The 21952-nt window shown below is 43.8% G+C and overlaps 2 protein-coding genes across 3 annotated transcripts; both read left to right on the top strand.

Moving 5' to 3' along the window:
• Positions 1–1631: 1631 nt before the first annotated feature.
• On the top strand, positions 1632–4791 carry LOC125540516. Of its 2 annotated transcripts, none has more exons than XM_048704134.1 (4): positions 1632–1865; positions 1993–2233; positions 2309–3992; positions 4107–4791. In XM_048704134.1, the coding sequence occupies exons 2-4, from the start codon at positions 2010–2012 to the stop codon at positions 4665–4667; spliced, it is 2469 nt and encodes an 822-aa protein (XP_048560091.1). In that variant the 5' UTR covers positions 1632–1865; positions 1993–2009; the 3' UTR covers positions 4668–4791. The 2 variants fall into 2 exon arrangements, with proteins under 2 accessions (XP_048560091.1, XP_048560100.1); XM_048704143.1 differs by having other exon boundaries at positions 1633–1865; positions 2045–2233.
• Positions 4792–11432: 6641 nt separating this feature from the next.
• On the top strand, positions 11433–21922 carry LOC125532193 (DNA damage-binding protein 1). The gene is made up of 19 exons (XM_048696342.1): positions 11433–11666; positions 12208–12256; positions 12361–12420; positions 12521–12612; positions 14856–14907; positions 15102–15164; positions 15265–15314; positions 15865–15940; positions 16622–16834; positions 16933–17039; positions 17129–17237; positions 17625–17825; positions 17935–18150; positions 18390–18500; positions 19085–19360; positions 19452–19726; positions 20266–20617; positions 20749–21033; positions 21137–21922. Exons 1-19 carry the CDS (start codon positions 11563–11565, stop codon positions 21716–21718), a joined length of 3273 nt encoding a protein of 1090 aa, XP_048552299.1. The 5' UTR covers positions 11433–11562; the 3' UTR covers positions 21719–21922.
• The last annotated feature ends 30 nt before the right edge of the window (positions 21923–21952 follow it).

Genomic DNA, 21952 nt, shown 5'->3' with positions numbered 1-21952 from the left:
CATGTGATATATCAAAATTCTTTTTCATCCTTAATAAGATGTAAATGTCTTATAATTTGGATTTCAGCTACAAAATAATTATTGAATCCTTACAATTCAAATGCATATTATATGAGACTTTCCACTACTCCAGCGTATATGCAAGGGATAATGTAATTACTATTTTCTGCCTTTTTATTTATAGCTGCATTGAAATGTATACATTACTGTATGATAATGGGCGGTCCTTTGATCTTAACTGTATTAAAAAAATTATTAGCATGTCTGTTGAAAATACCAGTTTTTCAATAATAAACTCTCATCACTGACTTTTGGTTTTCAATCATGTGCAATTACAAGGTGCACGCCTTAATTTGTTCGCGTTCCAAAAAGTTAAGTTCTTACATATGTCTAGACTATATTAATTGGTTGTCTGCTTGTATTTACTATTTTGTGTCTGGTTTTCATCTCTTATATGCATACAATGTAATTTGAACTATCTGAAATTTATAGTGTGTTGCAACAATCTACAAATTTCAACCAATTATATAATTCTTTTCTGAAAATGAACGGGCGCGGCAATGCGCGCCTACATGTTCTAGTAGGCATAATGGTACACGGCGCACAACCCCCTCTGTGTTGGGCCGGTCCATTTACTGTTTTTTTGCTTTTCTATTAAACTTCAACAAAAACTGTTGACACCTCTCTGTTCAGAATGTACTGTAGTACCCACTAGGACATCTCGAATGCTTGTAGTTGCACCCAGTTACTCCCTCCGTCCGGATTTATTAGGCCTCTCAGCATCACAAGCATGTCCTTTATAAGGCCTTGCTTTGGAAAGGTGCATGCATGCAACCATTTCATTGGTTGTATTGAAAGTCATTGTTGTTGATGCCATGACTGGGAAATTAATACACTTCATGCATATTTTTTTATTGGCTGCATGCATGTGAGAGAGTGCATTGGGAGTGGAATGAAAGAATTAATGTGAGCAATTTACTACGTGTCTTGGTCTAAGAGAAGTTGTCTTTAGGCCTAATAAACCCGGACGGAGGGAGTACTCCAATTTTGCCTTTTATTCTCCCGAGATGGCGGAAGCCCCTGGTTTTGGGAAGCTTCTGGAACCTTTCCCAAACCAGTTTTCCCAGTTCGCTGGTCTGTTTTCGGACGGTTCTTTTTCAATTATTTCTTGTTCTTTTTTTTTCTTTTTTTGTTTACTTAAATGTGCAAACTTTTCCCAAATGTGTGATTTTTTTTTGAAATCAATGAACTTTTTCCCATAATCCCTGAACTTCTTACAAAAATAGGTGCACTATTTTTAAATTCATGAATATTTTTCAAAATTGATGAAAATTTTCAAAATTCTAAACTTTTTCATAATCATGGAACTTTCTACGCTAGGAAGTTAAGTGTGCTGGTCTAGAGTACATTTCTGCGCTGGTGATGTGGATTGCTGAACAACCGCAAGTAATGATATATAGATTGCTTGTTTACTTCCAAGACCATGTTAGGTGGCTAAGCTGAACAGCCTGGCCGACTAATTGATTAGATTGGCCTAGCTCGCTTGGTCTTGGTCAAGCTTAAAGAAAAAGGAGCATGCATACATAACACTTACTTCCAAAACAATGTTAGTTGGCATACTTATTTTATGGTTGATCTTATGACTTGTTGATGAACTGGTAATGCAGGAAACACATATAGTAGACACTTGAGCAAAATACTGCTACCTAGCTCGCTTGGTCTATAATCCCCTTGCTTGAGTCCTTCCGTAGCTAGTTCCTTGTCGCTCACACCCAGCCTGACGAGATCGGTGAGCGGTAATATATCCATCTCCTCTCTTGAGCAACTGGCAGCCTGACTGAGGCCGGGGCATCTTCTTCTTGCAGGTGAGAGCAATCCTTTGAATGCATACGAATTCATCATCTTCTTGTGCTTGTTTCCTTTTTCATCAATTAGTACCATCTTCTTCGTCCGAAAGCCCAATAGATTGACCTTGTCGACTTACCCTTCAAGGGGGCCGTGTGGAATTAATGGCGGCTAACTGGGAACGACTTCCTGATGACAGAGCTTGGGTTGAGGTAGAGTATATCAACAGCTACGCTGTGTTCATGGGTTATCTGTCCATGGCCATCAAGGGCCTGGGTTTCTTGGTGCTTACTTGGGCTACCGTTGTACTTCTTGGTGGCTTTGTCTCGATGCTGCACAAGAAAGACTTTTGGTGTTTAACGTTCATCACTCTTGTACAGACAGCTGGGTTAGTATACTTCTCTCTCTTTCTTGTTCACTGTATCACTTATGTACATATCTAACTTGAAAAGATGTACAACAGGATATTCGATGTTAGTCTAAATGAAAAACTAGGCTATATGGGTGATGCATTTGGCGGGTTAATGATGGCCATTTTTTCAGGCGTGGCAGGCGAACTGACAAGCTGCGACTGGGGCCCTGTATTGTCTTATGTTTGTCTCATTTTCGTGGCATTTCTTTTACTGTTGGTTCAACTAGTGGTGTTGGCCATAATATTGAGCCCTCTGGCAATTATTTATGTGCTTGGGATATTCATGTCCGGAGTGGTTTCATTGTGGCGTCTGATAGAGCACGATTACGGGGGCAACTCAGATGGAGAAGCATCAAACCTGGCGCCGGCAATGGAAACCTTGTACTACCTTGCTCTGCTCCAGGGTGTCATCTTCTGCTATAGGTTCGTATTGGGTCGCATGGGGAAGAGGTTGCCTAAGGCTATGGGAACTAAAGACTCGGAAGTTCAAGTTGTCCTTCACAACTACTTGTGCGAAACAAGGAGAGGGTGTGAGAAGGACCTGACCTTTGCTGAAGGAAGGAACCTCATCACATATGCTGTAGACAAGATTGGATCCAATTCACCTGTTGATTGCATTTCCGGGGTAAAGATCTTATATGCAGCCATATGCATGGTGGAGAGCCAATATAGTCCGCATGATGTCACTGGGCAGCGCTTATTAATGAAACATTTGGTCTTGTATGCATCATCCTCTCGACATGTACTACCGATACTGCTAGAGACGTTGGATTCAAGAGGCATGCATAATAAAGAGAGGAGAAACCAGGCCGCGAAGATAGTGGAGCGACTTGCATTCTGCATTAATTTGGAGCAGTTTCCTCGGGGTATTCAACACATATCTTCCTTGATCGGGACGTTTGAACAATATAGTATAGCCGAGCCATATCCCAGATCCAAGGATGGATACGAGCAGCATCTGAAACTGCAGGTTACTCGTGGGCGTCCCTCACCAGCCGGCGAACTTGGGAAGGCCTACAAGGAGTTGTTGCTACAAGGCCTATCTATCCTCCGGAATCTTGCCGCCGACGAAACCAACTGCAGAATCATGAGCGAAACTCGAGATCTGGTCTCTAAGATCATGGCGCCTATCACTTCTGACCTACTCGACCACACCACCAAAGATCATGGTACATGGTTCGAAGTAGTAGATCGATCAATGGAAGTGATGAGCCAATTAACCGATGCTCAAGGAGAAACTGGGGCCAAGCTATGTCGTGAAATATCAAGCTGCACAAAAGCAATCGACACTCTCTGGAGGATTCTTAGTTGTAAAAAGTGTAAAGAAGTGTTGCGGCAAAGAGCCATTTGGATTCTCACACGATTATACAGGGATACCGACGGAATCAACAGATCAGCTGGTTTTGATCTTCTCAAAAAAGAAAATAGTTACTCCAAAGAAGATTTTGTTAGGATGCTAGTGAACATCTTCACTCACAGTAACGAGTATACCAACTCCATCAGAGGATGTGCAGGAGAAGCATTGTCGGAGATATGTTTCCGTGGTGGAATTAGTGATGCCACAGTTGTGATACAAACAAGTGGCGATGTTGTTGATATTCTCACTCAAGTACTTCTAAATACTAAAAAGGATGAGACATGCAAACAAGCAGCAGCTGAGATCCTTGAGCATCTATGTACTCATTACACCAAGGATGATGAATACCTTTGCAAACTCAAGAAAGCAGTCCTCGAGGTAATTAGCCCTTGTTAAATGATGAATAACCTTTGCTTTATTATATTATTGCCAACATACTTGATTTATGACCTCTTTTATTCTATTAAGAATGTTAATTCATTCTCGTCGCAGGTGATTGGAAAAATGTTTTGTTGCGGGGACAAAACACATAATGGAAAAGATATAGAAAGCCAATGTGATGGCACACAAGAAAACAATGAGCAGGACAAAAAGGACGAAGGATTCCAGGTGGATGCACTCTCAAATATGTCAATGAACTTGCTATCGTCATTGTTATCCCTTTGTGGGACTGTCTACGACACGAAGTTGATCACTGATTTGGCTCCTTGGTTGGACACATCTAGCTTTCTAAACAAGCTCAAGGACATAGTACTGGAGAAAAGCGAGCCCGTCATTGAAAACCTGTCGTTGTGCAAGGCTATGACTAAGATGGTTATATTAATGTTGGAATACTACAACGGTAGGTTCTTCAGACAAGAGGACTTCAGGAGCTTGATAGAGACGCTCTCTAGTGCTTCTGAGAACATGCTAAATCTTGACTACTACACGATTTGTTCTTCCGCAAGCAGCTCCAAAACCATATTGAAGCTTGACACGCGCACTCTCGCGTCACTCGTGAGAGAAGTTAAAGAACTGCATGCCATGGTACCATCTACCTCTTTCAGTGGCTGATTGGCAATCAAGTTTAGATACTTACTGTATATATTTGTATTCACTGGTTGGTTTTGTACTGTATGAAGACTCTACATATGCATTGTGTGCTCCATCCATATAACCAGCGGGTCGTTGCATTTTACTGTTATCAGTGTCCTTGTCATGAGAAAATGTTCCGGCAACGTGTCATCCAGTGGCTCTGGTTTTTCCTCCCGTTTCACCAGAAAACTGGTCAAAACCGGCTGGTTCGATTGGTTCTGTCCGGTCTGATTGCAGGACGGTCCAGTGAGCTTAAAGAACCGTGAGGTCCAGTCCGGGTTTTTAAACTATGCTTGGAAGAGAGCTTTTCTTTGGTGACTTTTTGTATGACCATCTTAGTCTAGAAAGCCATGAGAAGAATGATTAGTTACAGCCCTATCAAACGTCAAAAACAAAACAAAAGAATGTTGCTACAAACACTTGCACATTATCCATTCTCAAGCCGCCGACGGCACAACACAAGTGAGGAAACAAACATTTGCTCAGTTTTCCCCTTTATTGTCCCTCTCCATTATTATTCATAGTAATGTGCTCCTTGCTGAGCTTTATGATTTCCATAGCCATTCTTCCCTCTCCTCTCTGATTGCTTTTCATCGTCTCTTTGCGTTTACCCTATTTTCGTGACTCTCCTCTCTTTCTTCTTCCCGCACCATTATTTTGACCGTTTCAGAATCTTGAGATTTCTTCAATGCATGTGATCCCTCTCCTCACCCTTCCCCTCCTAAATCTTAGAACCCTAATGCCACATGTGCTATGCCGGAAATCCATTTTTTTATCCTATGCCCCAAGGAAAATCAAAGAAGAAGAAAGCCTTGGTATTCTCTACTTGAATCCGGGAAGATTCAGATGCCGAAATCAATAGGAATGGGAAAGCGGAGCGGGCAATAGGGTTATGACTGAGCAGTGGGCGATGCTACCTAGTGCCGTCTCGTCAGCTCCTCCACCCTCTTGGACATCTCCTCCATAGGGATCGCCATGGCCTTGGCTACCTCCTCCATCTTTCCCCTATCAAGGTTGAGGACTGACTCAATCAAGTTCCCGTCGAGGTAATTGTGGGCCCCCATCGTCTTCTTGTCGTTGTAGAATGACCGCCGCTGCTCGTGGCTCAGGCTGCCCAACCCCCTTGATGAACTTAACCAAGAGCTTCCCCAACACGTAGTGGCCGTGGGGCAAGGAAGTGATGATGCTGATGACCCTGTTGATCGTGCTGAAGATGACTGTGGGGATCTGGTCCATGTCCCAGTCCGGAGGGCACATCACGAGGGACCCATGCCGGAACCTGTTCACAAAGTCCCCGACCACCTCCAGCCCGCCCTTCTAGTCGTCCGTGCATGACAGCATTGTTGTTCTTCCGCACTGTGAAGAGGTTGTAGCTATTCTCTGCACCGACGTAGGTATCAGAGCATCTCCAGCCGTTCGCCCCCCCAGGGGCTTGAGATAGTGCCGCCTGGGGATGAACCAACGATAATTTCGACGTGAGGGCGATTGGGTCCCCAGTCGTCGCACCCAAGTCGGCCTCAGACGCCGTTTTAGAAACACAAAATCGGCCAAACACGACGCAATTTCATCCAAACTAGGAGATTTCGTTGATATTTTTACAAAAGAACTTTAAAACAAAAATGTTAAACGCAAACTAAAAACGACTAGGCCCATCCGCCGGCGCCCGCCCGCCTTCTACATGCTGAGGAGCCTATAGAACTAGGTGTAGTCGATGTCGTCGTAGTTGTTGCCGCCGTGCTGGGTGCCGCCGCCGTCCCTGCTGCACCCCTGGCCAGCGTCGCCGACGCGCGGGGGGTTGGACGGCCCAGGCGCATCCTCGTCGTCGTTGTTGAGGGCGACCACGCCGCCCTCCTCGCGTCCCAGGCGCCGAACGGTGATCTCTTCGAAGGCCCGGTGCTGGCGCTCCATCTGCTCGTGGACGTAGTCCGCCTTCGCCCACTTGAGGGCGGTCTAGTTGTCGGCGGCCATGGCCTCATGCTCCTTCTTTACGGGGAGCAAACTCGGCTCGGTCTTCGGCCGGACGAGGCGGTAGGAAGAAGGAGAGGGGTGGCCGCCCTCGTTGATGACAAGGGCGCCACCGCGGGTGCGGCGTCCCAGTGGCGTCTCCTGCATCTCCAGCATGACGGGGCGAAGCCCCGGCGAGCCAGAGGACAGAGAGCCAGAGCCCGACGATGACGATGTCGCCATCTCCATTCGTCGCGACGTCCAGGAGCTGTCATGGCGGCGAGAGAAGGAGGGGGGCGCCGGATACTCCAAGCGCGGTGTGTTGCCGGTCTCGACGTGCTCGAGGATGGCCTCGAGTGTGCGGCCTGGGACGCCCCACTATCGGCGCCTCCCCTCGGAGTTGTGGTGGTCGTGGGGCTCGACGCCGTTGGTGGCGGCGATCTGCTCCTCGTGGCACCGCTCGAAGTACGTCGTCCACAGCGTGTTGGTGTCGGGGGCATACCTTGGCTGGTTCTGCTGTGGCTCCGGCAGCGAAGACCGGATGCGCACGATCTCGGCTCGCCGGGCCGCTCCGGTCGGCGTGGGCGGCACCGAGACGCCGCCGGCGCCGAGCCTCCAGGTGCCCGGCACCCCACATGTCCGGGGGCGCCGGGTAGTCAGCCTCGTAGAGGAGGCGCGCCTCATCCTCATGCAGATGGCGGCGGCCGAAGCCGTTCGCCACTGCGCCGTCGCCCGGAAAGTGCTCGACCATTGAGACATCGGTGTGGGAAGAGGGCGAGAGAGAGAGAGAGGCGTCGGCGGCGAGAGGTAGAGGGAAGGGCGTCGGTGGCGAGAACTTGTGCGTTCACCGGCGAGGGAAGACGACTTTTACAGCCGCAGATGGGTGGTGGGAGAGCCGCCGCCGTGTGCCGCGTGGCAGGAGCGGGCGAGACGCGCGCTGCCACGCCTTCACTGCGCCGCTCGTGAGGCATCAATGGAAGGCTGACCTGTGCGGTAGCTTTGACATTGATTCTCGCAAGAAACAAGGCGATGAGTGAGGACGACGAGGCGGCGAGTCGCTGATTCGGCGGACCCACTCTTTTTCGCGCCAAAAAACGATTCACCCGACACCCCAGCACGCCGGGTTCGGTCTGAGTTCACCGACGCCAGTTTTGGGTCTAACCGATGAAAAAAGGGGCTTCTAAGGACACGACTGGACCTTTTTTCAGCGGCGACGCTAAAAAAGGCCTTGGAGGACCTGTTGGGGCCGCGGCTGGACATGCTCTCACCATCGATCACCTCAACTGCAGTCATCCAGCTCACATCGTAATCCTTGGCAAGCTCTTCGATTAATCAACCTTATCAGAATATAGCTTCAACAATGCCCCCACATTAGCTCTTCTCTGAATGGATCATGCAGTGACGAGCCCGAACCTGACCCACTCAATCCCACCTGCCTACAAGTACATCCCGGTGTCGCTCAACCTGCTACGCTCTCTCCCTCCGGCACGCCGGCCGATCTCCATGAGCAGCAGCCCCCTGCTGCTGTCTGACACTGCTACATTCTTGTACTCCTTGGTCATCCATCAGATTGCTTGTATTCATTCTAAAAGAGCGAGCTCGTTTTCATTTACGGAAGAAAACATAAGGACATCGATCCTAAAAAATGGAAAAAGAAAACATAAGGATATAACACGGTATCTTATTCCAGAAGCACGTGCAAGACAAGATAGATCATGAATGTACCCCTGCATATTATCTTTATCTTTATCTTTATATTTACCTAATAATAAAGCAAATTAGATTTCTTTCGTCCGTCATGGCATTTTTCAGAAAAGTCTCTCTATTTCAGAGAATTCAACCCCAGTCCTGTTTTAAGTTAAAATGAATCGTTATTTTCGTATTTTACACAAAAGTCCTTGTCTTTTCTTGAAATCAACCCGCCGTCCGGATTTAAGTCACACCCGAACCGTTATTTTACATTTTTAGAAACCCCCCTTGATGTTTTAGATAATTTATCCGCGGATCATATTTAGGTCAAACAAATGCTTTTTAAAATCATCCATATCTTTTAAACCGTAACTCTGATTTAAACATGTTATATATGAAATTTGATTAAAAAATATGTAGAATATGAATATGAGATTATTTTTACCTGTTAAGTATTTTAGTATTATTTTAGAATATATTTGAGTCAAACCAAATGATTTTCTAAATTATTTGTATCTTTTAAACCGTAACTTCGATTTTAACGTATTATATATGAAATTTTATTAGAAAAATGTGTGGAATCTAAATATGATGTTAACTTTATCTGTTAAATATTTTTAAAATATTGTTATGAAAGCAAACTTATAATTTATAACGCAAGATTCTTTTTTTTCATACCGGCGGCGATCCGGATTGCAAATATACACCCCACTATAACCATATACGGAAAAGAAACCATTGATAACTACACATGCATACCTCTGAAAAATGTCGCAGGGGAAAACAGCAGATTTCTCATCGCAAGAGTGAGAGAAAGCGAGCGAGCGAGCGAGAGAGAGAGGGAAGAGAGAGGGAGAGAGAGGGACGCCTTAGGATTAACCATATTCAACACACGTTTTTTGTTGTTTTGTGTGAACACCGAGGCCATCGGCGGCGAGGGTGAGGAGGATAAGCGGCAACACAAATATGATGCCTCACAAAAATAAAGGAGATGGACCTATTGTGGTCTTGAATGATGGTTGTTGAGTTAAGAGCGTGTGTTATGTTTTCTTTCCGGTTGCAACGCATGGGCTCTTCTGCTAGTAGGTGAAAATCATCACGCATCTAAAAGAGCACAACATAAATTGCACAATCCACTTCATGTTTTGAAGTGTCCTCAGCTAGGAAATGTACACACATTTACACATAAAGCACTCCACCATAACTGAAGAGATGTTTCACATGTTAACTGAAGAGTACTTCACCTTCAGACCCGAGAGTACGGTACAGTGGTGGCAGTGTCGTACCCATAGTAGCCGGCTGGCTGGCCACGAGTCCCGTGTCCGCACGCCGTCGCTGCACTCGCTGCCGGCGTCCTTGCACGGCAACCGCCTCTCCCGCACTCAACAATACGCGCGCGGCGGCGCGGCCCAAGTCCAGCGCTCAGGACGGAACGGAGAGGGAGGAGGAGGAGGAAGAAGCCTCCCCATTCTCGAGGCCGGCATACGGATCACACAGATCTTTTTTTTAAAGGGGCTGATCCATGGGAGCTCCTACACGCCGCACGTTGTGGCAAAGGATACACAGCGAGTGGGCCGGCCCATGGCAGACAGGTGCGGGTTCTTATCACGCGCGATGGGAAGCCACGCTGGTACTGTAGCAAACATAAGAGAAATAACGAGCCATAGAGGGAAATCGAACTCCAGACCTCGCAGAAATGAAGTGCTCCCAATAGCCATCTGAGATAAAAATCCTTCGTGAATAATTCGCAGCGCTAATATCTAAGAACTAGCCATTTTTAAAAGGTGTTGAATTCTGGCAAAATGTTTCAAAGTTCCAACATTTTCTGAACATTGTGAAATTTTTTTGAAATTCAATATTGTCTAGAAAAAGAACATTTTCGAAATTGTTCACATTATTCAAATCCCGAACATATTTTCCAATTGTGAACACTTTTTTGAACATGCGAATATTTATTTAACAATGTGAACAAAATTTCAATTTTCCTTTTTGTAAAAGCGAACAAATTTTGAAAAAAGTGATAATTTCTTGAAAATTTGGAAACCCCTTGAGCAATTTTGAAACGTGAACATTGTTTGAAATTCTCAAACGATTTTTCACCCGTGAACAAAATTTGAAAACAGGAACATTTTTTTGGGATTCAAAAACTTTAAAACCACAAATATTTTTGGAAAACTCCTGAACATATTTTGAATTTGTGAAAAAATTTCAGCAAAAAGTGAGCATCGCGAACAGTTTTTAAACATTGCAAACAAATTTTGAAATTCTATATTCTTTAGAAAACGAACATTTTTATTTTTTTTACATTTTTCGAATTCAGAACATATTTTCCAATCATGAACACTTTTTTGAACATGCGAACATTTATTTAACAATGTGAACATATTTTCAATTTTCGTTTTTTTAGAAAAGCAAACAAATTTTGAAAAAAGTGATCATTTCTTGAAAATTTGAAAACCCATTGAACAATTTTGAAACCTGAACATTCTTTAAATGCTCAAACAATTTTTAATACATGAACAAAATTTGAAAAACAGGGACATTTTATGGGATTCAAATTCTGAACATTTTTGGGATTTATGAACAAACAGTAAAACACAACGATTTGTTTTATTTTTTTGAAGAAAACAATAGAATTGAAAATGATAAAATAAATAAGGAAAGTGCAAAAACGAAATAAAAACTAAATAAAAATAAACAGAAAAGTGAAAAAGGAGAGAAAAGAAAAAAAAACAGGAAAAACGAAAAAAACAGAACAAGGAAAAAAACCCGGATTAGGAACCTTCTAGAAGTTTCCCAAAACCAGAAAAAACCGGCTGGGCACCTCTAGAAGGTTCTCAAAACCGGGCGCGTTGAAACGGTTAAATGGGATGGCCCAGCTGGAATGTTCCCTCGATCTCCCTGCGACAATTTGCCGCAACATGTGGCAAATAGGAAATTCCGAGAAGGTTCCCCAAAACCAGATGGCTGAAGCGATTAAACGGGCGGGCTTCGGGACGGCCCGAATGGAACGCAGCCCAGGGCCACGCCCATTGAGCGCGTGGTGCTGGCGGGCCGAAAGGCGGCCCGCTCGACCGGCGTCCAGCGCCGTGAAAACGAAGGGGAGAGGGGAGCCCAGCCCCAGCCGCAGCGCATCTCCCCCCTCCTGTCTCTCTCTCCCAGCACCGCTGCACAGAGCCCAGAACCCTCCTCCTCCTCCTCCGGCGGCGGCGGCGGCGGCGGCGGCGGGCGGCGAGGGGAGATGAGCACGTGGAACTACGTCGTCACGGCGCACAAGCCCACCAGCGTCAGCCACTCCTGCGTCGGCAACTTCACCGGCCCCCACCAGCTCAACCTCATCGTCGCGTAAGCCACCCTCCCCGAATCCCCTCCCCTCCCCTCCCGTCCATTAGGTAGGGTTCACCTCCCGCCCGGCCGTCCCCGCGCGCCCCCGCGTCCGTGCTCGCGCGGCCTAGGGTTTTGCTCCCGGTCGGAGCCGCTCGCGCGTGCGCGTGCCTGATTTGTTCTGCCGCTAGGGATTCCTCTCCGGCGAGCCGTCCGGGAGGATCTGGAGCCATGGGTGACTAAGTGTACTGTACGGCCCTAGGCCGCAGCGCGGTGTTCTGTAGGTCTGGCCCGTCGGGCCGGAGCAAAATGGCGCCTTTAGATAGGACGACGTGTCTGCACCCTCACCACACGTAGGTACCCTGATAGACAGGAAATTTGACAGAGCTCATATGTGTCTGAATGCAGCAATCGATAATGTGTTCAGGGAACTACAGTATTTCATAAGCTGCACACTTGTGGTTCCGTAGCTAGATGCCATCGTTTTTCTCTTTAATTATTATTATGCCGGGTTCCCGCCAAATCCCACTGCTAAACGCGTTTGCTCACCATCAACTTTCAGGAAATGCACCCGCATCGAGATCCACCTGCTCACGCCGCAGGGCCTTCAGGTAACCGACAGACGCCTTATCTGTCGCCCACCTCTCTGTTTCTTTCTTCGCTTACACAATAATCTGCCTTTTCCGCAAGACCGTGACACTTGTTTTGTTGCCAGCCTATGCTTGACGTGCCCATATATGGGAGGATCGCGACGATCGAGCTCTTCCGGCCTCATGTGAGTCAACGCCCCGTACCGTCAAAGGCTGCTTCTTTTTTTATTTGTGCGGTGCGATGTTTCTGTCGGAATGATTCCCTAACTGTTTCCCCTGTTTCAGAATGAGGCCCAGGACTTCCTCTTCATCGCCACGGAGAGGTACAAGTTCTGCGTCCTGCAGTGGGACGCAGAAAAATCAGAGCTTCTCACCAGGTATGGACTCTTTATGCCCCTGGTTTTGTTTTGCAAGGCGGGTGCGTAAATTGGCATGCGTCTGCGGGATAATATTGGTGTTTTAGAGCCAGGAAATTGGATAGTCCAATGGTTCTGGTTGACTGTCATGCAATTTTGTGTATCACGAGTCCCACACACTGTCATCAAGGTGATACCTTTTCATCCAGGCAGGCCAGGGAGGTTGCCATGGTCGATTACCTATTTACTGTACTTAGCAATCAGTCTTCTTTACAGCGCTAGCTGTTAGGCAGGGTGGCTGTAATGGCTGGCTTGTAATATCTTTGGATAATTAGTACCAGCCAGCTCTGGGTCCTTCGGGACTCTTCTTTTGTTCAAAAAGGAAAAACTGTAACAAGGGAAGGGGAATTAATTTTGACTTTATTGGTGTGTATCCACAGGATAATATTGGTGTTTTAGAACTAGAAAATTGGATAGTCCATTGGTTCTGGTTGACTGTCATGCAATTTTGTGTATCACGAGTCCCGCACAATGTCATCAAGGTGATACCTTTTCATCAAGGCAGGCCAGGGAGGTTGCCATAGTTGATTACCTATTTGCCGTACACAGGGAGCAGTCTTTACAGCACTAGCTGCTAGGCAGGATAGCTGTAATGGCTGGGTTGTAATATCTTTGGATAATTAATACCAGCTCTGGGTCCTTCTGGACACTTCATTTGTTGAAAAAGGAAAAACCGTAACAAGGGAAGGGAAAATAATATTGACTTTATTTTGGGTATAGAAGACTGCTCTCTGCTTAACTGTGTAGATGGCCTCATGTATTCTCCTTATTGCTCTTATCTACAAAGTTTTGATTTTTTGTTCAAACATAGGACCATACAAGGACCCGAAATAAAGTCTTCTGTACAGTGCTAGCAGTTGACTGGGTTGGTTAGACAGGTGTGTCGGGCGTGTCTAATTCGAGTAGGCGGTGGCCTGTTTAAATGGTGGTAGAGACACAGATTGAGAGGGAAAGCTAACTTTAGTTGCCGCTGGCTGTCGCTGTCAGCAGGTCTGTTGCCAGCATGACAGGTGATGATAGGTGGCATAGACGTATGTTGGGCAGGGTTACCTTTGTTTACTTTTCTGCGCCTTTCTGGTTCAAATGGGCACCTTGATGGCCTTTTCTTTTTCATACGATCCGAGAAAAGGATCGGGTTCCACCATCAAAGGATAACGGAACAATAACAAAAGAAAGCATCTTGGTGCAAAGCAAAAACCATTGTTGAGGAAATCGTTAACTGGTAGCTGCTCGGTCGGCTGGTGAGTAGGGGATTAATAGGCTAATCGGCAAGTTAATCGGCCATTTAATCAATTAATCGGACGATTTATCGGGTAATCGGCTACTCGGGGACCCTATGAGTAGGGATTAATCGGCAAGTTAACTGGTTAATCGGATGAATTCTTGAACAGGGGCAAAAACTAAAACAAGGTTCACAAATCGCTGCCACATATATCCGCTAACTGAAAAGAATTAAAGAACAACCCTGAGAGCACATTTCAAGTTTTATCCTAGGCCATTAATTGGAAGAATTAGCCTCCAAAGCCCAGAAAACTTCCATTGCATCGCCATATTTCAATCTTCCTCCATAACTCCTGCTTCCGATTCATCTGCCTCATTGTCTGCTGCAGTCCTTGCTTCGATCCTCATTGTCTTCATCTTCCAAAAGTAAGCCTCCACCCCCTTTCTGCTAGCTGTTTCACAGTGCAGCTTGTATCATTGCAAATTGCAAACAAATCAGGATATTGATCTTTCAAGGGTTTTTATCAACACACCAGGTATCAACCCAGAAGTTTGTTTGCTGGCCATTACCAATCATCATATCTCCCTTACTATACAACTGTTTGATCTTCAGCAAATCAGCTCAGCAAGGTGAACTATTGATAGAGCCATTTACCAGACTGGCACCATTCTTTACTTTCCAGATTCCACCTATCATATTTTAGAAATATTATATTTTCTTCTAACTATATCCTGCCACATACCTTCCTTACTTTCCAGATTCCACCACCATTTACAAAGTAGGCTGACATTAATTTTTTCCAGATTGTGTATGCCAAGCCCCCCTTTCTTCTTAGGTCTACAAATCACAGGCCATGTACCTGATGATCTTGTGCCCGCATAGCATTTTGTTAAAAACAGGGTGCACATTTTCACTGCATGTTACTTTCTGAGAGTTATTAGCATGCTTTCATACGGGAGTATAATTTGTTTGGATTATGTAGATCCATGGGAGATGTTTCTGATCGCATTGGCCGCCCTACGGACAATGGACAGGTACTGTACTCAAAGCTTCAAGTTTGAACTCTACTTCTGGTTTTGAAATGATATTAATTTATGCCTTATTTGAACTTCCCATTTACTGTATCAGTTTATAGCATTCCGTATCTACTAAAGAGAGTGATGCACTCTGTCTCTTAATTTAAGCTGGAGCGATAATGCTACCGGTGGCCTTTTTACTTGTAATGCAGATTGGGATCATCGACCCTGACTGTAGACTTATTGGCCTTCATCTCTATGATGGATTGTTTAAGGTAAGCCCAGCCTGCTACTTATATTTTCATGTCTTTTGCTCATTCATTCCTGGAGTCAAGCTTCACATTTCCTAACCTTCAATGAATCCTTGTGTGGCAGGTTATACCATTCGACAACAAAGGACAGCTGAAGGAAGCTTTCAATATCAGGTACCAGTATGGCATGAATAACTGAATGACATTGCAGATTAAACCATTCATTTAGTGATATAGTCCAGACATTTATGTGGTACACTGTAGTCTGCAACTAGATTATTGATGTGCATGGTCATGCTTTTGCCCGGTAGCTCCATGAGTTTGAATTTTTTTGAGATCTTGTTTCTTTTGTCAGAGGCAAACATAATGTACACAAAATCATGCTTTGTTCCGATTTCTCAGTGTTATATTTTTGTTGCTTGATCTGCTATTGGTTCAGAAAAATGCGTCAATGATCTTGGTTCTGTATTACTTTGTCTTTACAATGCTTGTTGGTCAAGTCAAATCTTAAAGTTTCTCGAGCAGCATAGAAAGTCGTACCGATATTTGCATGCTTATTTCTGTCCTAAAGTAACTAGTAGATGGATAGCACACTTGTTAAAAGTTAATGATAGAGTTAATGCTTCATTAATTATGTTCTTTGTTTAGCCATTTGATCCGATTAACTTAGATGTGTTTACATCACTCTGCCTTATATTTAGCGTCTTTTTTCTCGTTATGTCAGACTAGAAGAACTTCAAGTATTGGACATCAAGTTCCTGTATGGCTGTCTCAGACCTACGATAGTTGTGCTCTACCAGGTTTGCTCAAAACTTCTGCATTTCTTTACATCATTTCTACTATTAAAATCAAAATCAAAATCAAGCAGGACAGAGTATTGAACTAAATTAATTGATATGGTTTGCCCTTTTACTCAAGTGGAAAAAATATGGTGTATTCGTTTATGCATTTAATCCATGTTTTTTACCCTTTAAAATGTAATCAGTTTGCAACTTGCAGTGCTTTACGCTGCTTATACATGGTATACCATAGGTTACTGGTGAATGTTTGTACCTTTGAGTTTCTAGATTAATTGATAATGTTATCCAGTGATTTTTTTATGTCCATATTTTTAATTTTTAGTCTCGACATGTCGATGCAATTCAATACTACTGAGATGATTACTTGTTTCTTTTTTGAAATAAAACAGAACTGACTTGCTCTTCATTGTTCCATTCCTCGCTGTAAAACTAAGTTACCCCTATAGAAACTCTTGGACTGGTTTTTTACTTTTAACATCACAAGCTGTGCCATTTATCTACTGAAATAATCTAACTATTATCTTTTGGGCACTGACTGAACATACCTTCTCTTTATTGCTGTTGTGCGCAATCTTTTCACTTTTAAGTTTTGTACCTTTGTAATTCTTCTACAAATAATTTGACCACTAGCGTGATAGTAACAGATCTTGATGACTTGTATTTTCTGTACTTACATGTCAGGATAACAAAGATGCCAGGCATGTTAAGACATATGAAGTTGCACTGAAGGAGAAAGACTTTGTTGAGGGTCCTTGGTCACAGAACAATTTAGACAACGGAGCTGGTCTTTTAATACCTGTACCAGCTCCACTCGGCGGTGTCATAATTATTGGCGAGGAGACGATAGTTTACTGCAATGCTAATTCTACATTTAAAGCTATACCAATCAAACAGGTAATACTTACATCTCTTCATTTTTCTTGTATTCTAGTCACATGATCTATCTGTACAGTGATGTAATTATTTACCCTTGATCTTCTATTTCTTGCCAGTCCATCACAAGAGCTTATGGAAGGGTTGACCCAGATGGCTCTCGCTATTTACTTGGTGATAATTCAGGCATTTTGCATTTACTTGTCCTTACCCAGGAACGAGAAAGGTACTAGCCTTTGCACTATTTTGGAACTAAAAGAATCTTTGATTTACTACTTACAAGTTCTCTCTTTTCATGTGTTCGTTACATTTTAGGGTAACTGGTTTGAAAATTGAGCATTTGGGAGAGACTTCAGTTGCATCGTCAATATCGTATCTTGATAATGGTGTTGTCTATGTTGGTTCTCGATTTGGTGATTCACAGGTGGGTCAGTAGCAAAGTTACAAGCTACCACTACTCTTGCTTCTTACTCCATGCTAGAGAAGCAACTTGTGTCTTCTTTGGTGCCATGCAGCAATTGAATATCCATGCTATTTTTTCACTGCTCCATGTTAGATGAAAAATCTTGCATCTCCATTGGTAACTTGTACTCGTGCTTATGTCAAATTGTTTGAAGCTACTCTCCCACCCTCACCCCCCTAAAAGTAAAAGTAAACCAACCAGTAACAACTAACAGGCAGTGCACCCACAGAATTGTATGCCTGCATGTGCAATAAAATGTGTGCACTTACTGGCAAGAAAGTTTCAGTCATCTGTTGTGTAGTTCTTCAGAATTGAAATTTGCACTAAATGATTTGTTGGTCTTGACAGCTGGTAAAGCTGAATCTCCAACCTGATGCAACTGGTTCATTCGTCGAAATCCTTGAACGGTATGTGAATCTTGGACCCATTGTGGACTTCTGCGTGGTTGACCTTGATAGGCAAGGGCAAGGTCAGGTGGTCACTTGTTCAGGAGCATTCAAAGATGGTTCCATTCGAGTGGTTCGTAATGGTATAGGGATTAATGAGCAGGTATTGAATTGTGCATAATCAATTTTTTGCAAGGAAATTAACAGTACTCTGACATGTCCTATAATTTACTCTAGAAAGCTGATCTGTATATCTTCTCCTGTGCAAGTAGGCTTCAGTAGAGCTGCAAGGCATCAAGGGATTATGGTCACTGAAGTCTTCCTTCAGTGATCTGTATGACATGTATCTGGTGGTGAGCTTTATAAGTGAGACTCGGTTCTTGGCTATGAACATGGAAGATGAATTAGAAGAAATTGAGATAGAAGGGTTTGATGCACAAATCCAGACTTTGTTCTGCCAAAATGCCATCAATGATATGCTTATACAGGTGCCTTTTCTAATGAAATATTTGATTTCTCTGCCTTTCTTGATAAACCACAACTATATTATTGTATATCCCAGTAAAAACATCTGGGTGCTAGGGAAGTTAAAGAAACAGCAGATGGGAATTGATTATAATCCTGTGTAATGAATGGAAAAGTACTGTGGATGATTTCAGTATTTTTTTGGTCAAGTTTTATGTCCCCGGTTTCCTATTAGCATCTTATGAGCTATTCTCAATGACAGGTTACTGCTAATTCTGTCCGGTTAGTCAGTTGCACTTCTCGGGAGCTAGTGGATCAATGGAATGCACCAGAAGGATTTTCAGTCAATGTTGCATCAGCTAATGCCAGTCAGGTGGGTATCTTCATGGGACCCCTCCTTTCTCTTTGGGCATATTGCCAATGATGACCAGCTTATTAGACATGTCTGTGACAGAATATACAACTTGGGGTATTCATGTTTTAATTCTTCGTCAATACACATAGTCATAGTCAACAAATAGAAATTGACCAAACTACACTGAGAAGTGTTCTTTTTAGCGAAAAGGAGAGGTTTAGAGACATGAATCATAAGCAAGAGAAGGGAGGGGAACTAATCACTCATCAGAGGGTTTACTGTTGATATACCGGTCCACTTTCATCACTGCTGCTCCTTGTGTGTATGCATTTCAGTTCTTTCTTCATTTTGTATTGTTAATTAATTAATAACTTTGTTTCTTGACTACCAAAGTCAAAATCTTTGTATTATTTCATTTTACCTATGAAACAATGCCTGAAGTGTCATTTAGGCCTCTTGTGGCTGGACCTGCGGAACACTTGTTCATTATTAGGTAGATATATGCTAGCATGCTCTGCTTCACAATGCTAAATACATGATTTGAATTCACATTTATATTAGCTTTCTGCTGTAACTTTAAATAACACATTTTGTGTTTGCAGGTCCTGTTGGCGACCGGTGGTGGCCATCTTGTTTACCTAGAGATTAGGGATGCTAAGCTGGTTGAAGTGAAACATGCACAGCTAGAACATGAGATTTCTTGTGTTGATTTGAACCCAGTAGGGGAGAATCCACAGTATAGCTCTCTGGCTGCTATTGGGATGTGGACTGATATAAGTGTCAGCATATTTTCACTTCCTGACCTTGAATTAATCAGGAAGGAAAATTTAGGTGGAGAAATTGTTCCTCGGTCAGTTCTGATGTGTACCTTGGAAGGGGTATGTTGTTGACCTCATGTTTCATCATAAAAATATAAAGCTAATTTAAAAGTTACAAATGTTGTTGACCTCGGTTAATTTTCTTTTTCAGATTTCATATTTGCTTTGTGCTCTTGGAGATGGTCACCTTTTCAGTTTTCTACTGAATGCAAGCACAGGTGAACTAACCGATAGAAAGAAGGTTTCTCTTGGTACCCAGCCAATTAGCCTTCGTACATTCTCATCAAAGGGCACAACCCATGTGTTTGCTTCGTCTGATAGACCAACTGTTATCTACAGTAGCAATAAAAAGCTGCTGTACAGCAATGTCAATCTGAAAGAAGTTAATCATATGTGTCCTTTCAATACGGCTGCTTTTCCTGACAGGTATCTCTCTTTCTCTCTGAGAATGGCTGTTTTTTTTTGTTTGGTACTTCCATATTTAGCTCTTAATGCTTGTATGCCAGCAGAATCAATATATTTGAATCAACCTTTGATTACAATGATGAAACCTGACATATTCTGTGCTGAAAACAATAGTGCTAATAATTCTCTTTTCATTTTCTCATACGATATGTTCTTCTTTCGACTTGTTTACGCCATCTCCATTTGTTCTTGATGCATAGAAGCCAATGTTATGATTATCATTTGACACTTAAGTTTCTTATATGTTACAATAACAACAAAGCCTTTAATCCCAAACAAGTTGGGGTAGGTTTAGTTTCTTAGATATTACACTGTACAAAATTATATGGTGTAAAACAAATGGCTGCTAATTCTAACCTGTTCTACTTGATGCTATGGGCTTTTCACATGTTCCTTGTGTTCCATTCCATGAATTTCTTGGCAGCAGTTACTTTGAAACAATATGATGATTGTCTTAAACCCGCTGTTAAGTTGGTTTCTTTTGTGTATATCATTCACAGCCTTGCAATTGCTAAAGAAGGTGAACTTTCAATTGGAACTATTGATGATATCCAGAAGCTTCATATCCGCACGATTCCGTTGAATGAACAAGCACGGCGCATTTGCCATCAGGAACAGTCCAGGACACTGGCGTTCTGCAGTTTTAAGTATACCCAGAATAGCATGGAGGAGAGCGAGGCGCATTTCATTCGTCTGATGGATCATCAAACATTTGAGTTTCTGTCCACACATCCTCTTGATCAATACGAATGTGGTTGCTCCATGATTAGCTGCTCATTCTCTGATGATAATAACTTCTATTACTGTGTGGGAACAGCATATGTTCTACCTGAGGAGAATGAACCGACAAAGGTAATAACTAGAAGGGCTTGGCGTTACTTTGTTGGTTACGTGTTCAATTTACTACCTCTTGTAGCTTCTGTGGTAATATCTTCATTGATTTTCCCTGCACATAGTGCTTACGTGACTGCATCTTGGTGTAGGGCCGGATCCTTGTATTTGCAGTTGAAGATGGAAGGTTGCAATTAATTGTAGAGAAAGAAACAAAAGGAGCTGTCTATTCCCTAAATGCATTCAATGGGAAATTGTTGGCAGCTATCAACCAGAAGATTCAGTTATACAAGTGGATGACGCGGGAGGATGGTTCCCATGAGTTGCAGTCTGAATGTGGCCATCATGGGCACATTCTCGCCCTGTATACCCAAACCCGTGGTGATTTCATTGTAGTCGGAGACCTGATGAAATCGATATCCTTGCTTGTGTACAAGGTAAGCATTGGCTGTTTGACATCTACTGCTCATAACACTGGTTCCAATTTGTATATCAGTCTCTTCATCAGGCCAATGACCAATGTCTCCTTTTCTTGAGCAGCATGAGGAGAGTGCGATTGAAGAGCTCGCTAGGGACTACAACGCGAACTGGATGACTGCAGTTGAGATGATTGACGATGACATCTATGTTGGTGCAGAGAACAGCTACAACCTTTTCACTGTGCGCAAGAACAGCGACGCGGCCACAGACGAGGAGAGGGGCAGGCTGGAGGTAGTCGGGGAGTACCACCTCGGAGAGTTTGTGAACAGGTTCCGGCATGGCTCACTGGTGATGCGCCTCCCCGACTCTGAGATGGGTCAGATCCCCACGGTCATCTTTGGCACCATCAACGGGGTCATTGGCATCATCGCCTCCCTGCCCCACGACCACTATGTGTTCCTGGAGAAGCTCCAGACAACCCTGGTCAAGTTCATCAAGGGTGTGGGCAGCCTGAGCCACGAGCAGTGGCGGTCGTTCCACAACGACAAGAAGACGTCGGAGGCTCGCAACTTCTTGGACGGCGACCTGATCGAGTCGTTCCTCGACCTCAACAGGTCCAAGATGGAGGAGGTGGCCAAGGCCATGGCAGTCCCTGTTGAAGAGCTGTCCAAGCGGGTAGAGGAGCTGATGAGACTGCACTAGGTGGTAGCGCCGGGCCATGTATATCCTGTTTTATTTGTTCGTTTTCGCTGTGTTGTAAACCGTCGGCTGCTCGAGAATGATCCTCTGCAAGTGTTTGTAGCAACATCCCTTTTCTGTGATAAGATTGTAACTTTATCTGTGCTGATGTAGAACTTTAGTGGTGAATCTCTCTTGTTGAAATGGTATCAAGAAAGTTTGGCACAATTACTAGGTGAACGTAGACGGTGATAACCA

The sequence above is a fragment of the Triticum urartu genome, chromosome 1 (genome assembly GCF_003073215.2).
Source record: "Triticum urartu cultivar G1812 chromosome 1, Tu2.1, whole genome shotgun sequence".
NCBI lineage: Eukaryota > Viridiplantae > Streptophyta > Magnoliopsida > Poales > Poaceae > Triticum > Triticum urartu.
The sequence above is the reverse complement of the archived record's forward strand: the minus strand, read 5'-3'. Positions and strand labels throughout refer to the sequence as shown.

What these genes read in the sequence shown, in the direction of transcription:
- LOC125540516 (XM_048704134.1), top strand. Translation starts at nt 2,010, where the DNA reads ATGGCGGCTAACTGGGAACGACTTCCTGATGACAGAGCTTGGGTTGAG. An exon ending in ACTCTTGTACAGACAGCTGG is followed by an intron (nt 2,234 to 2,308) that starts GTTAGTATACTT and finishes GATGTACAACAG; the next exon opens with GATATTCGATGTTAGTCTAA. An exon ending in TCAAGAAAGCAGTCCTCGAG is followed by an intron (nt 3,993 to 4,106) that starts GTAATTAGCCCT and finishes TTCTCGTCGCAG; the next exon opens with GTGATTGGAAAAATGTTTTG.
- LOC125532193 (XM_048696342.1), top strand. Translation starts at nt 11,563, where the DNA reads ATGAGCACGTGGAACTACGTCGTCACGGCGCACAAGCCCACCAGCGTC. An exon ending in CTCGATTTGGTGATTCACAG is followed by an intron (nt 17,238 to 17,624) that starts GTGGGTCAGTAG and finishes TGGTCTTGACAG; the next exon opens with CTGGTAAAGCTGAATCTCCA. An exon ending in AGGAGAATGAACCGACAAAG is followed by an intron (nt 20,618 to 20,748) that starts GTAATAACTAGA and finishes ATCTTGGTGTAG; the next exon opens with GGCCGGATCCTTGTATTTGC.